Source organism: Mastigoproctus giganteus, chromosome 10, assembly GCF_048544385.1.
Source record: "Mastigoproctus giganteus isolate SK-2022 chromosome 10, ASM4854438v1, whole genome shotgun sequence".
NCBI lineage: Eukaryota > Metazoa > Arthropoda > Arachnida > Uropygi > Thelyphonidae > Mastigoproctus > Mastigoproctus giganteus.
In genome coordinates, this window is record NC_143584.1 from 28,172,565 (window position 1) to 28,187,340 (window position 14,776).

Here is a 14,776-nt window from a genome sequence, read left to right on the forward strand (position 1 = left end):
GTTTAGATAAAGTTGAGATTTTAAAGTGGAGTGTGGAATAAAGGATTCCATTCCTACAAGAATAATTTCACTGACAAGATCTGAGCAAATGTTTACATCAGAAGTTTTGAAACAGTAATCCGACCAAGGAAAAGAAGAAAAGAAATCTCGCAGGTCATCCCATTTTGCATTCTTGTAATGCCAAACAACACGAGGTTGGGAATAGCCATGGAATAAAGGTTCCATTGGAGAAGAGACAATCACCAGGTTGTGATCTGAAGTGCCTAAAGGACCTCTCACTTTGACCGCGTACTTAGAAAGGTTGTTTGTGAGAAAAAGATAAAGCACATTGGCTAGGATTGTCCACTATTCTGGTAGGTAATGAACAATCTGTGTGAGGTTATTAGTAATTGCAAAAGCCTCACCATCTCGACCTGCTGGGTTGGTGTGACTGGAAAACGGAAGCCAGCTGGCGTTGTGAACCTTAAAATCACCAAGGAAAATTACCTCACTGTTAGGAAAAGTGGACTGGAGAAAGTCAAGTTGCAAAGAGAGAAAATCAAAGAGCTCTAAGTGATTGTGGAGTTGGGAGAATGGTAGAGACAACAGATGAATTTGACACAATGAAATAGAGATTTTAAGCCAGAGAAGATCGAAAAGAGGAGATTCCAAATTACCAAGTTTCTGACAGGGAATATTGGAATGGACGTATGCACAAGTACCATCTTTGAAGCGAAAGGAATCATACAGTGAATAATTTGGGCAACGGAGATGAGCAGTAGTTGAATCAACTGATAACTGAGATTCTGTCAGAAAAAGTACATGAAGTTTACAGACTGCAAGTGGAAATGGACATCGTTGAGATTAGAATTGAGGCCACGTATATTTGTGAAATTAACTAGGAAGTGTTTGAGAGGTTTAGATCTTACTCTGTTAGTTTGACAATTTGTGGTATATTCAATGGTATAGAAAAGTTGGGGGGGGGGAGGGGACATGCTGTATGAAGTAATGAAATTTTTGGATATGGCGTACACATGGTAAGAATATACCCAGATCCTTGATATAACGTGGCCTCGACAATGTCCCCTGCATACACACTACTCGGACTCCCTCCAGTCACCATCTAGCAGAGTAGAAGTAGCAAAATTATACACTAGCTGAACCGGAAGCCTCCTAAAGAGTTACCAATAGGTTCGGTCTGGTGTACTAACTAGTGGCCGGCCTGCGTACACCGTTTTAGAGCTGTGCCCTCGAAATGTAAGGAAGATTGGATCTCGCCATGATGGAAGAGATGGGGAAGGGTTTACCGGAACTTAGCTCTGGAGACTAAATATGGGTTCCACCACTTCAAGCCTCCAATAAGCAAAGTGGTGGTATTGCACCGGTTGATGAGAGTCATCTACCACCTAGTATTGCCTGGTAATACAGAGGGGCAGGGATTCCTCTATGTGGTATGAGTGTGGACGGTCTGTGAGACCTCCGGACTTCGACAGCCAAATCCTCTGCATGCACCTTCACTATGGTGTAACTGTTAGTAATCATGGGTATAACCTCCATGTGCAAGCACACTGGTGACCACCAAGATATGAACTAACGTAAGCAGTGGTCGAGGTGTGGCATCATTTAGGAAGTGACGTGATTTACATGATTTAAAATCTAACAGCCACCTAATAGGAAGTGACACCTTTTTTCCCTTGTGGGTGTTGATAGCCTAAATAAATTTAAGGCTGAACTGGATTGGAATGAACGGGGGGGGGGGGGGGGTGATGCTTCATAAGCTTGCTTTCTTGCATCGTATGCCTCTACTAATGCTAATGCTAATTGATTGGTAATGAAATTTTTTACAGAAATGATGCAATTGTCGTCACTTCCTGTTAGGTGGCTGTTAGATTTTAAATGAATCAAATCACGTCACTTCCTAAATGATGCCAACTCAGTCAGTAACGTTGATTCAGTAGAGTAAGCAGCGGATGGTAATATTATTCTAGAATAAAAGCTTCAACCACTGAAGAAGCCTTTCATGTCAAAAAGGAATGAGTTCAAAAACATAAGAGAACAAAAAAAAATTCATCAGACTTTAATAAAATGTGCTTCTCAAGATTTTAACTTGTCAACAAACTAAACGAGTATTTTGCAACTACATTCACACATGAGGAGTTATTCAGGAAGAGGAATGCCAGAGGTGAAGTAAACTCTGGCAGTGAGCTAGATGATTTTGTAATAACTGAGAGGAAAGTGGAGGAGAAATTGTTGAGAATAAACATAAAAAAGGCACTCGGGGTGGATGGGATCTATCCAGTTATATTAAAGGAGGCAGCAAAGTAAGTAAGCAAACCCTTAGCCATAATTATGAGAGCTTCTTTGGACTCAGGGGAGGTACCCTTAGACTGGAGATGTGGAAATGTGACCTCAATTCACAAAGGAGGATCAAAGGCCGACACAAGTAATTATAGACCTGTGAGTTTAACTTCTGTTCCAGGAAAATTAATGGAGGCACTCATTAAAGAAGCACTGCAGGATCATCTAGACAAGACTTCAGTTATAGCTCGGACACAGCATGGTTTTGTTAAGGGAAAGTCTTGTCTGACCAATTTGATTGGATGCTATGATGCAGTCACAAAAGAACTGGATACAGGGAATAACTTTGATATTATATATTTGGATCTTAGAGAGGCTTTTGATACTGTTGCACATGGAAGACTGCTGCTCAAATTGGAGCAGTGTGGCATTCGAGGCAAATTGCTGATATGGATAAATGGGTGGTTGAAGGGGAGAAGACAGAGAGTAGTAATCAATGGATACTGCTCATCGTGGACTAATGTTATTAGTAGAGTCCCTCAGGGTTCAGTGTTGGGTCCATTGTTGTTTTCTGTATTTATAAATGATATTGGTGATGGTATATCAAGCTTAATGTCCAAGTTTGCAGACGATTCAAAGGTTGGCTGATACATCATTTACTGATACATGTTAAGACACTACTGACAGTATGCTGCTGCAACAGGATCTTGAAAGGTTGAGCAGATAGGGTGAGAGGTGGCAAATTACGTTTAACATTGACAAATGTAAAGTACTACGTATGTGAAACAGTAACCCCAGAGTAACGTATCAACTGTGTGGTACCACACTGACAGTGGTAGAGAATGAAAAGGACCTGGGGGTAGTTGTGCAGGCAGATATGAAGTTTTCTGAGCGGTGCAGATGCGCTGCAAGAGTAGCTCATGGTGTCTTGTCAATGATATACAGGAATTTTTCTAACAGGGATAAGGAGGTGATTATTCCCTTGTATAAGGCAATGGTGAGGCCATACGTTGAGTACTATATACAGGTTTGGGGGCCTCATTTCAAGAAGGATGTAGAGCTGCTGGAACGAGTACAGAGAAGGGCAACAAGATTAGTGAATGGAACAAAGGGTTGCTCTTACAAAGAAAGGCTTAAGTTTTGCAAATTACAATGTCTGGAGACTAGGCACTGGCGAGGTGATCTGATAGAGGTGTATGAAGCCTTGATTGGTTTGAGCATGCTCAATGCTGATGGTATTCTTCCTCTTGCTCAGAATGAGAGGGCATTCTGAGAGAACCTGAGAGGGCATAAATTCAAATTGAGGAAAGACAGAGTAGGATAGATGTACAGAAATTTGCCTTTAGCCATCGGGTGGTTGGTTGGTTGGTGGAACAGACTTCCATCCCTTGTTGTGGAAGTTAATAGCCTAAAGAAATTTAAGGCTCAGCTGGACAGGTATTTTGAACGAACGGAAGGGTGAAATGGGAGTGGTTTATTATTATTTTTTTTTTTTTTTTTTTTTTGGCTGATGCCGCATAAGCTTGCTTTCTTGAATCATATGCCTCTACTAATGCTAATGCTAATTTTGATCAACATCAGCCTTCTAAGTAGCGTAAATAAGTAAATAAGTTTTGATCAAACCATTCAAAAATTTAAATGGTTTTACTCTAGTGCCATCATAGATGTTTTCACATAAAATAAAATATATTTCGTGCATAAGGGTACACACACGCTGCTTTTTTTTCTCCCCTTAAATGATGATATCTGCTCTACAACCTCATCAACTTTTGCCCTTGGCAGATGTACCCTGACCCTTTTCCACCTTTTTTTGCACAATATATTTTTTCTTTTCCTGACAATAGAGTTATTGACAGTAGCTTCCTCCTGTGTGACCAGCACATTCTGCCTGCATGGTTGCTTCTGAGTTTCCTGATGTACAAGTCTGGCATTGAGGTGAGCATTGGAGAGCTTAATGTGTCCCCAGCTTAATTCCTTCGAGGGTGTCCAACCTGTTTTTCAAGCTCTCATAAACACCCATCAGAACACAGAGCTCATGCCTAATTTCCCTACACTCTTTGTACTGAACACAGACAAAGACATCCCCCTTGACTGTATCATGTCTTGTTCCAGTTAGTTTGCAAACATCACACAAGCAGCACATTTTCTAAGGTTTTGATTCGGAGGATAACCCCACTGAGCCACTGCACTCCTGCTACTTGGGGCCCTTTGTTTTGCTGTTCTGGTCTATGACATGATTTATGTTCAAATTTTGTTTAATTGAGAATACTGTACTAAATATACTGAAATTGGCGTAATAACAATTTGCACTGGTTATGCAGCAGTAATACATATTATGCTATAAAGTTTACATTATTAAATATATATTAAGATATTGAGTTTATGCTATACCCTTTGCTTGTAAAGTTATAAGTTAATTGTAATTGCTAATAAAGTTATCTATTAATACTAACCTACATGATTTGAACTTTCAAGATACCTGTTGACTACAATTAGACACTAGAATTCCCCTACCACACTACAGTATGCAGTTATGAGATACGATATTTGTGCCAAATCACCAATACAGAGTTTCTACATATATTAAGTAGTAACTTATAAAATCTCTAGCTAAATTTAAAAATAAACTAATGAACACATCTGAGCCACTGTGATTAAGACTGTAAAGCTATTTGTAGAATATGATTTGATATGCTAATTAGATCAATGAAAGGGTAAAATTTTTCAAAAACTCAAAATTCTCTGACTAGTGTACATGGATACATACTCTCAAACCAGTTATCAATTAAAGAATACCAATTAAACTCTGCAAATTGTTTATCCAGAAACATCACCAATTATTAATAGTTCTGTCATGTGGCAGTTAAACGTACTTTATATAATACTTTTTAAATAATAAAATTCACTTAAACAAATCACATGGTTTAATTATATGATTCATATTCAATTCATTGTGAACAACCATGGTATGTCCTTTTCTCAACACATGTAGTACATTAATGCTTTTAATTATTTTTTTCCTATTTTGACTTTATAACTGAACATTAGTGCAATTATTATCAAAAATAAAATCAATCAAAATTTCTTCAATTTCAGCTTGAATTAGGAGTTCCTCGGGAATTTATGCTAGGGATCCCACATTTTCCTGAATCTAGTTGAAGGGGTATGTCCTCCCACACCAATTTTTGAACTGTTATAGATATAAAAATAGCTACTATAGCAGCAAGACAGCACATCTCTGTAGAGTTTCAAGGGAATCTGTACATATGTAGACATAATTCGTTGATACTGCATTGAAAGAACTTTCAAAATGTATATATACATGCATACTTGCAAAATGGAGCGGGTGGTGGGGTCCCAGCATTGATTCCTTAGCATGTCCAGTTGCTGTGCTAGTTCAATCTGAAATATTCCCATTTATGACTATCCTCCAGTCCTGCTATCTCCTGATTCTACCTACCAATTTATAACCTCTCATGCAGAATTCCGTCAAAAGCTTTACTGTGATCCAGTTATATAATTCTAAGTTATTTCTTACTACATCTACATGTTATATGAAGTCATCCATTCGTTAAGAGTGGTTAATTACTATAATAACTATTTTAATAAGAATGGACTCCTGTATTGTGTTGTTAACCACAGATTCCATGATCATGCCCATCACTGAAATCGATCTTGTGAATCCATAGTGACAGTCATCTGTTTAGGTTCTCCCTTATGGATTGGCAAGACATTCTGCTCTTCTTCAGCCCAAGGAATCATTCAAGAATCTAATATTGATCTCAGTAAACATTCCTAATGGTTTTATACACTCATAAGCTGCCTTTTTTCAGTACAACTGGATGTACACTTGCTCCCTTCCTAAGTTTTAGCAGTTTTTCTGATTGACATATCTCCAAGATAATTAATCACTTATTTTACAGCAGTCAGGCTTATTGTTATTAATTTTCTCTGTTTTAAACGTGCTTTCAAGCAAAGTACTTGTTCAACTCATCTGCCACTTTGGCTGAACAATCAATGATTTAAAGACTGATTTTTTAAGGGTCTGATATACTTCGCTTAATCCTGTCAACTGTCGCTGTCCAAGATAATTCCCTTAAACATTTTCATAATGTATTTATATCCAACAGCATACGTTGTCATCCAAGTTAATTGGAGCCATAGAAATACCTTAATCTACTGTTACAGCCTTTCCTTTTGGAATTAGCCTGCACTTTTCCCTCTGACCAAAATTTCTTTGAACATTATCCATTTTATAACATTATACTTACTGTTTACTATCAGCTGCACTGCCATCTTTGATACAACTTGCATTCTTTGTAAGGACCAGTCATGGATATTCGCATCCCCTTGTAATATTGCTGTGTTCACGTAAATAACAATTATCCATTTGGTTAAAAAAAACTGGTCTAAAAATTGTAAACCAGCCAAAACTGATTGGTCTGTTGCTGGTCTACAATTTCCAATCTATAAATGATAAGTTAGTTGCCCTAGTGAATCATCCATACTTGCTTGGCTATTTGAGCTGCCTAAAGAATTTTTTTTTTTTTTTTAAATCATGCTTCTCGCAGTTATATTTCCTTTATTTGCCAGTCATCTCAGAAAACAGAATGAACTCGCCACTTTTTATCTGATAAGAAGCATAATCCCACCCTATATATCTCTGCTGAATACACTATATTCACCATAATGAAATTCTTTGTCTCTTTACTTGAGAAGGCACCATATCTCTCTTAGCCCAGCAGTACCAGTGCTATGAGCATAAATTCATTATTCTGATAATACTTAAGATTATTAAGATGAAATACTTCAGGGACATTCTAGAAAGTTAAATTAAACTGAAAATGCCATTATTCTGTTTGTTACAGCAAGATTACACTGCATATGTAATGTATATGTGTATAATTTGTAAATTCTTACAATTCTGAGTAGTATGGTTGATTTTTTCACTTTATTGGCTTTTTTTTCTCTCTCTCTCTCTTTCTTTTAGATGGGGACCTAATGTGCAGCATGTTTCTTGTATCAAAAAGCATCTTCAGTCCCAAGGGGTTAAGTTGGAACAGGCTCCACTGGTAAGATTTCAGGGAGTGTGTGTTTAGTGACAGTACTTAGTTTCAATCTTTATTGCACCCAACGAACAAGGTATAGCATCGTGAACCTTCCATTTTTGCTGATCACAGGAGAAAGGAAGGATCATCGCATTTCATCTTGTTATGATATTAGCTATGAGACAGCAGGGGAGGGGGTGATAGGTTATCAATGCTTAGGATTCCACATTATTATTTTATTGTTAACACTTATCCCTAGTGATTTGGTTAATTTGAGTTTCTAGTCTGCTGGGAAAAATGCCTTTCTAGATACATTTTAATCCACCACTATCTGCATCTGCATGAAATTCTAAAGTTCAAGAACATGGAGTAGTGTCAAAAACATATATGTTAAAATGCTTATGAAGCTGCTGTATATATCTGAATGTAATTTTTTTATGTTTAGTTTTTACGACTATTTTTAAACATAAATTATCAAGTTTATAATGTATGTTTGGAAAACTTAAAAATCAGCCCTTAGCAACGGTGGTATCATTTTTTCCACTCTTCTGATATGCTTTTCAAAAACAGTGATTTTCAAATAAAATGTACAGCACACTCACGCATACAACTTTTTGTAATAAAATTAAAAATAAAACAATGTTGCTGGTATGATTATTTTTAAAAACACTAAAATGCTAAACAATGTTCCATTATCACGAGAAATAAGAAAATCTATGTTTTATGTCTTCTTTTGAAGCTGTTCCCATTACTTCAGGAAGCTATGATTATTAATGCAGCAAATGATTCGCTTCTTGAAGGAATATAAATTAGGTTCATTGGAAATATTTTTGTTCAAATTCTCTTCATTGTAAGATTAACAAAAAAAAAAAGACATTTACAAAATATTTTCAAAAATCTTCTCCTCATTACAGTAGAGAGTCAGTTATCTGGAATAATTGATGTCAGACCTCTTCTGGATAGCCAGATTTTCCGGATAATTTTTCGTAAGATTAATTAAATAAAAAAATTATAAACTAATCTTGGAAAACGCGAACATCCATCCAGGCATTTTATGATTTTTATACAAAACAGGAAAATTAGAAAGATTTTTAAATACTCTCGGTTTTTTCGACTTACCAATAACAAGCATGGACAATCTATGCGTCCCAGTGACATTTGCACACATAGCAATTGTAACCCTCTATTTTCTCTTAAAACTTGGTGCAAGCATTTCTCTTTTAGTGCTTAGGGTTTTTCTTGGTAATGCTTTTCATAATAAACCTGTCTCGTCAACATTATAAACATTTTTTTTTTTTCTTATAATTTGTTTAACTGAAGCAAACTTACTTTTAAAGGAGACCACTGCTGATTCGTCTGCAGAGAGTTTCTTGCCTTGAATATCTAGCTCATGTATACCGTGTCTCAGTTTAAAGTTTTTCAGCCAACCTGTGCTTGCCTTAATCTTCATTACCTATTAATTTTCAATTAAAATCAAATGCTTTTTCACACAACATTGGGCCAGACACTGGTTCACCTAAACTTCTCTCTGAAGAAAACAAAATAATAAAGTGAGTGCACTCTCTAAAGTGGCATTTTCAGGTTTCAAAATTGTCTTTTTCCTGCTAGATCCTCCTTCACTATCCATAATCGACACAAATTCTGTTATAGCATTGGAATTTTTCTTGATGTCGTAAATTGTTGAAGTCCCCACATTAAACTCTTTGGAGAAATTGCCTAAATTTTCACATTTTCTAATTCTATTAGTAATTTCCGTTTTTCATTACAATATTAAAACTACGCATTTTCTTTTTATTCACATTTTACTGTAAAAAATTGAGAAAAATAATAAATCACACACTTTCGGGCTGATATTATTCTTACTGAATCTGGAGCTAAACTAATCTGAAATCTGAGAAAACCTAGTAGTCTCTGTGATATTTTTCTAAAGCACGTTTCTGAAGGTCACATAGAATTCTAGAAGTCACAACCATAAAACAATAAAAACAGTTTTCAGTTTATTGGGCTTTTTGTTTGTACAATCTGTTATAAATGGGTAGTAAACTCAACTTTCCCTTATTATAGTCAAAATTCAATTTGCAAACATGATCACTATAACCGGCACTTACCGTGCTACTGTTAATAAAAAAAATTTTAAAAAAAGGAAGAAAGATTGGCCTTTCAAATTATTCCGGATAACCGACATTCTACTGTACAAAAATGCAAAACATAAATCAATATATTTGGTACCTCTGAACTCAGCAGCCTTGGGAGAACATGTTGTACTTATTCAAAGCGGTACTGAGCAAGATTGCATGTACAGCAAAGTTCTTGGTGAGACGATTTTACCAAACTGATAGTGTTATTTGTGTTAGCGTTAGAATGACTAAATGGCTCTATCCTTCTCTTGCATCTGCCATTAAAATAAAATAAATAAATTACATAAAAATTTTCAAAATCACTCTTACTTTTCCCATCCAAAAGTAATTATTCAGTTATTCTGCTGTTAATTTTATCAAACTTTCTGCCTTGGCCTATTGACAGGTGATTTATTCCATTGAACAATGCCACACTGCCCAAAGGTAAACTTTTTGAGATCTATCCTTCTCTTACTTCCCAAGATTTTATTTTTGCTTTTCTTCGTTCTTGTCTCTTACCACTGAGAATATACCTCTATTGTTCATTTTACTGATCCCCTTGATGGTTTTATTCATCTAAGTTGGGTTTCTCCTATGATGTCTTGTTGTCAAGCTCTGCAGACTACACCTTCTAAGCCACTCTTTTTGGACATCAATTAGTCCTCCCCACCAGTATGGTTGTCTCTTTTTGAATCCTTTATTTAAAGGTTCTTTATCATAGAAGGACACCATGTGCCTTCCTAGCTACTTTTTAAAACTACATACCTAACTAAATCATAACCCCTAAGTTTCTTTCATCCTGAACCACTTTTAATTCGTCCCTTCCCTTAGCTTATGAGTACCGCCCACATTTCTGTTCCAGAGGTGCAGAACCTTATAAATGTTATATAAAACATTATAAAAGACCTTATGTAGAAACTTCAGCTGCATAGCTGCCAACTCTCCAGTTTTAATGGAGAATCCCACTTTTCAAATCAATTTGTTCTCTTCTCCATCTCGCCATCATAACAAGTTAGTAATACAGAATTTGTCCATCATTTTTCAGTAATAATCTTTTATCATCTTTTTCTTCATCCCCCCAAAAAAAAAAAAAAACCTAAGTTAAAATTGAAAATTTTTGAAAATTTCCTATCTGGCTGTAATAAACACCTGAAACTAGTTTCCTAATTGTTCAGTCAGTCATATAAAACAAAAGCGAACTTTATTCTGCGAGTTTTTCATTTCCAATGCAACACATATGGTACAGCCCAGGGATAACCCCACTCAATTTAGAAAGCAATAAAGATGTATTCGCTATCTTTTACTAAAGCAATAAAGATTAATAAAAGACTTTAAAGTTTATAAAAACTGATATCATTAAAGATTTAATTTCAAAGAAAATAAATCCACAGGATGGTAATAACTCTAGCTTGCATTGTATACAAGGAAAAATACCACATTCCCTTGTCTGTGAATTAGTAAAGATTGCTGAGAGAAAGTACAGACAGTACATCACAAACATCAAAACAGGTTGTTGGATGATTAATTTATCAGTAGTACACTACAGCATTTGCAGCAGTGTCTGTGCATTATATATATATATACAGTTTAAAAAAAAAAAATGCCTTAGTGTGTTTTTACCTGCTTTGTGCCATTGAGGTTTCATGTGCTGACACAATCTAGTGAAGTATTACAGCCTTGAAATATTTAATACACTCATGTCAAAAACTGTATGACCTTATGAATTTATGAAATTTCATAAATTGTGGACTAAATTAGGTGGCTAGTTGGCTTTTTGTCATGAATTTTCAAGACCAAACTGTATCTTTACAGCAGTAAAAAGCCTGCTGGCTTTAAACCAAATTCATAGATATATAATATCTTTATTGCAGGCAGTGAATAGCTACATGATTACCTGATGCAATAATATCCATAACAGCGACAATGCTAGGGGTTTAACATGAAATAACTAATACAGGAAAATTACATAAAACATATAATTACATATTTTACATATAAAATTGATATTAACATGGGAGGTGAAAGGCGATGAAAAGACACTGGCAGTCACCTGGCTGAAGACGAAAGCTGTTCCCTGTACGATTTGTCCTCTATGAACTTTTTGTAGTCCACATCCATCTCCTGGACGTTGTGGAGCATCTCCCTGGGCAGGAATCTATCCCCTATCCTAAGCCTCCACACCACAGACTGCAGAGAGGGGAGGGCTCTTAAGGGTTTTGGGGGGGGATCCTCCAATTGCACATCTGCCAAAAACTTGGCATATTGACTTCACCCGCAATCATTTTAATTGACACGAGCAAGCGTAGAGTGAATATCCGTTTGGAGACTTTTCTGTAATTTAGAAGTTGGGTGATATCTGAAGTATGTGAGTGGTGGCAGTTTATGCTTGAAGAGGACCCACCGAAGAAGCCAGTACTCATCGGATGCAATGGTTTTTAGCGTCATTTTCGTTGCTGACGCCCAGATTTCTGAACCGTGGGTGATGACTGGCTGCAGAAACCAGTATATATATATTGCAGCGTGTACTCAGGCTCCGTGACATGAAGGAGGTGTTGTTTGGCAAGCCATCTTGATCTACAGACCTTGTTGTGAATGTCTGCAACATGGTGTGTGAAACTGAGTTTAGGTTCGAATATAACGCCGAGATCTCTGTGCTTGGTGACTGGGGTGATGGGGGTTCCATGGATTTCCAGGTTTAGTTACGTTGGGTTTGATTTGAGTGAAAACACCATTTGTGCAGATTTGTTTGGATTTATCATTAGCATTAGCATTAGTAGAGGCATATGATGCAAGAAAGCAAGCTTATTCAGCATCAGCCAAAAAAAAAAAAATAAAAACCTCTCCCATTTCACCCCTCCGTTCGTTCGAAATACCTGTCCAGTTGAGCTTTAAATTTGTTTAGGCTATCAACTCCAACAACAAGTGATGGAAGTCGGTTCCACCAACCAACCACCCGCTGGCCAAAGGCAAATTTCCGCACATCTATCCGACATCCGTCCTTCCGCAATTTGAATTTATGCCCTCTGAGGTGATTATTCTGAGAAAGATGAAGAATCCCATTGGCATTGAGCATGCTCAAACCATTCAAAGCCTTATACACCTCTATCAGATCACCTCGCCGGTGCCTAGTCTCCAGACTCTGTAATTTGCAAAACTTAAGCCTTTCTTCGTGAGAGCAACCCTTTGTTCCATTTACTAATCTTGTTGCCCTTCTCTGTACCCGTTCCAGCAGCTCTACATCCTTCTTGAAATGAGGCCTCCAGACCTGTATACAGTACTCAAGATGTGGCCTAACCATTGCCTTATACAAGGGAATAATCACCTCCTTATCCCTGCTAGAAAAATTCCTGTATATCATTGACAAGACACCATGAGCTACTCTTGCAGCTCGTCTGCACTGCTCAGAGAACTTCATATCTGCCTGCACAATTACCCCCAGGTCCTTTTCATTCTCCACCACTGTCAGTGTAGTACCGCAGAGTTGATACATTGCTCTGGGGTTACTGTTACCCATATGTAGTACTTTACATTTGTCAATGTTAAACTTCATTTGCCACCTCTCAGCCCATCTGTTCAACCTTTCCAGATCCTGTTGCAGCAGCATAGCGTCAGTAGTGTCCTTAACGACCCTGCCAACCTTTGTATCATCTGCAAACTTAGACATTAAACTTGATATCCCATCATCAATATCATTCATAAACACCGAAAACAACAATGGACCCAACACTGAACCTTGAGGAACTCCACTAATAACATTAGTCCACGTTGAGCAGTGTCCATTGATTACCACTCTCTGTCTTCTGCCACTCAACCGCCCCTTATCCATAGCAGCAATTTGCCTCCAATGCCACACTGCTCCAATTTGTGCAGCAGTCTTCCATGTGCAACAGTATCAAAAGCCTTTCTAAGATCCAAATATATAATATCAAAGTTATTCCCTGCATCCAGTTCTTTTGTGACTACATCATAGTATCCAATCAAATTGGTCAGGCAAGACCTGCCCTTAACAAAACCATGCTGCGTCTGAGCTATAACTGAATTCTTGTCTAGATGATCCTGCAGTGCTTCTTTAACCAGTGCCTCCATTAATTTACCTGGAACAGAAGTTAAACTAACAGGTCTATAATTACTTGTGTCAGCCTTTGATCCTCCTTTGTGAATTGGGGTTACATTTGCACATCTCCAGTCTATGGGTACCTCCCCTGAGTCCAAAGAAGCTCTCATAATTATGGCTAGGGGTTTGCATACTTCCTTTGCTGCCTCCTTTAATATAACTGGATAGATCCCATCCACCCCAGGTGCCTTTTTTATGTTTATCCTCAACAATCTCTCCTCCACTTTCCTCTCAGTTATTACAAAATCATCCAGCTCACTGCCAATGTTTACTTTACCTACATCATTCTCCTTCCTGAATAACTCCTCCTCATGCGTGAATGTAGATGCAAAATACTCGTTTAGATTGTTAGCCACCTGAGCAGGATCCTCAACTGTTGAACCATCAATATCCAGTGGACCAATCTGATTCATCCCTTTCCTTCTCGAGGTCAAGTATGTAAAGAACTCCTTTCTGTTTTTCTTTGCATCCTTTGCCAAGGATTTTTCGTAGTCTGCCTTTGCCTGCCTAATCTCGTTTGTGACTTGGTTACAGACCAACTTATATCTATCATAGGCTTCCATGTCACCCATTAATTTGTATGTATCCCATGCATTTTTCTTCTCTGCCACATGTCTCATTAGTCCATCAGACAACCATTTAGGCCTAAACCTTGAACAATATTTCTTAGTTGGTATGTAAAGCCTGGTAGCCTCCAAGATTAGTTCCTTGAATGCTTCCCATTTTGAGTTTGCTGTTGGTAACATCATCAGTTGGTCCCACTGTATAGAATTTAAATACTGTCTCAGACCATCATAGTCGCCTTTACGAAAACAAAAACCCTTCCCTTTACCTCTGATGGTAGTTACCTCCTTGAGTAAATCCCACTTCAACACACTGTGATCACTGCCACCTAGTGGTTCATTTATCTGCAGGTTCTTAATGCATGAAGAATCACTACTGATAATCAGATCAAGAGTATTGCTCCCTCTTGTTGCCTCACAAACATGCTGATGTAGAAAACAATCATCCAATAAATCCACAAAAGCCTTGCTAGTGTGCGAGTGACCAACCCACAAATTCCAGTCAATATCTGGGAAATTAAAATCCCCCATTATAAGACTCTCTGATTTACTGGCCCACTCTATTTCCCTGTACAATATATTATTATACTCATCAGAGTCATTAGGCCTATAGCACACTCCTACTCTCAATTTTGATTTCCCTATGCTTATGTCACA

At 37.3% G+C, this 14,776-nt stretch overlaps 1 protein-coding gene across 1 annotated transcript in view; it reads left to right on the forward strand.

Moving 5' to 3' along the window:
* LOC150078915 (uncharacterized) overlaps positions 1 to 14,776 on the forward strand; it is a 508,023-nt gene that overhangs the window by 219,960 nt on the left and 273,287 nt on the right. The window contains exon 9 of the mRNA XM_090382884.1: positions 7,268 to 7,349. Within this exon, the coding sequence (XP_090239010.1) occupies positions 7,268 to 7,349 (82 nt within the window). The remainder of the gene's footprint in view (positions 1 to 7,267; positions 7,350 to 14,776) is intronic.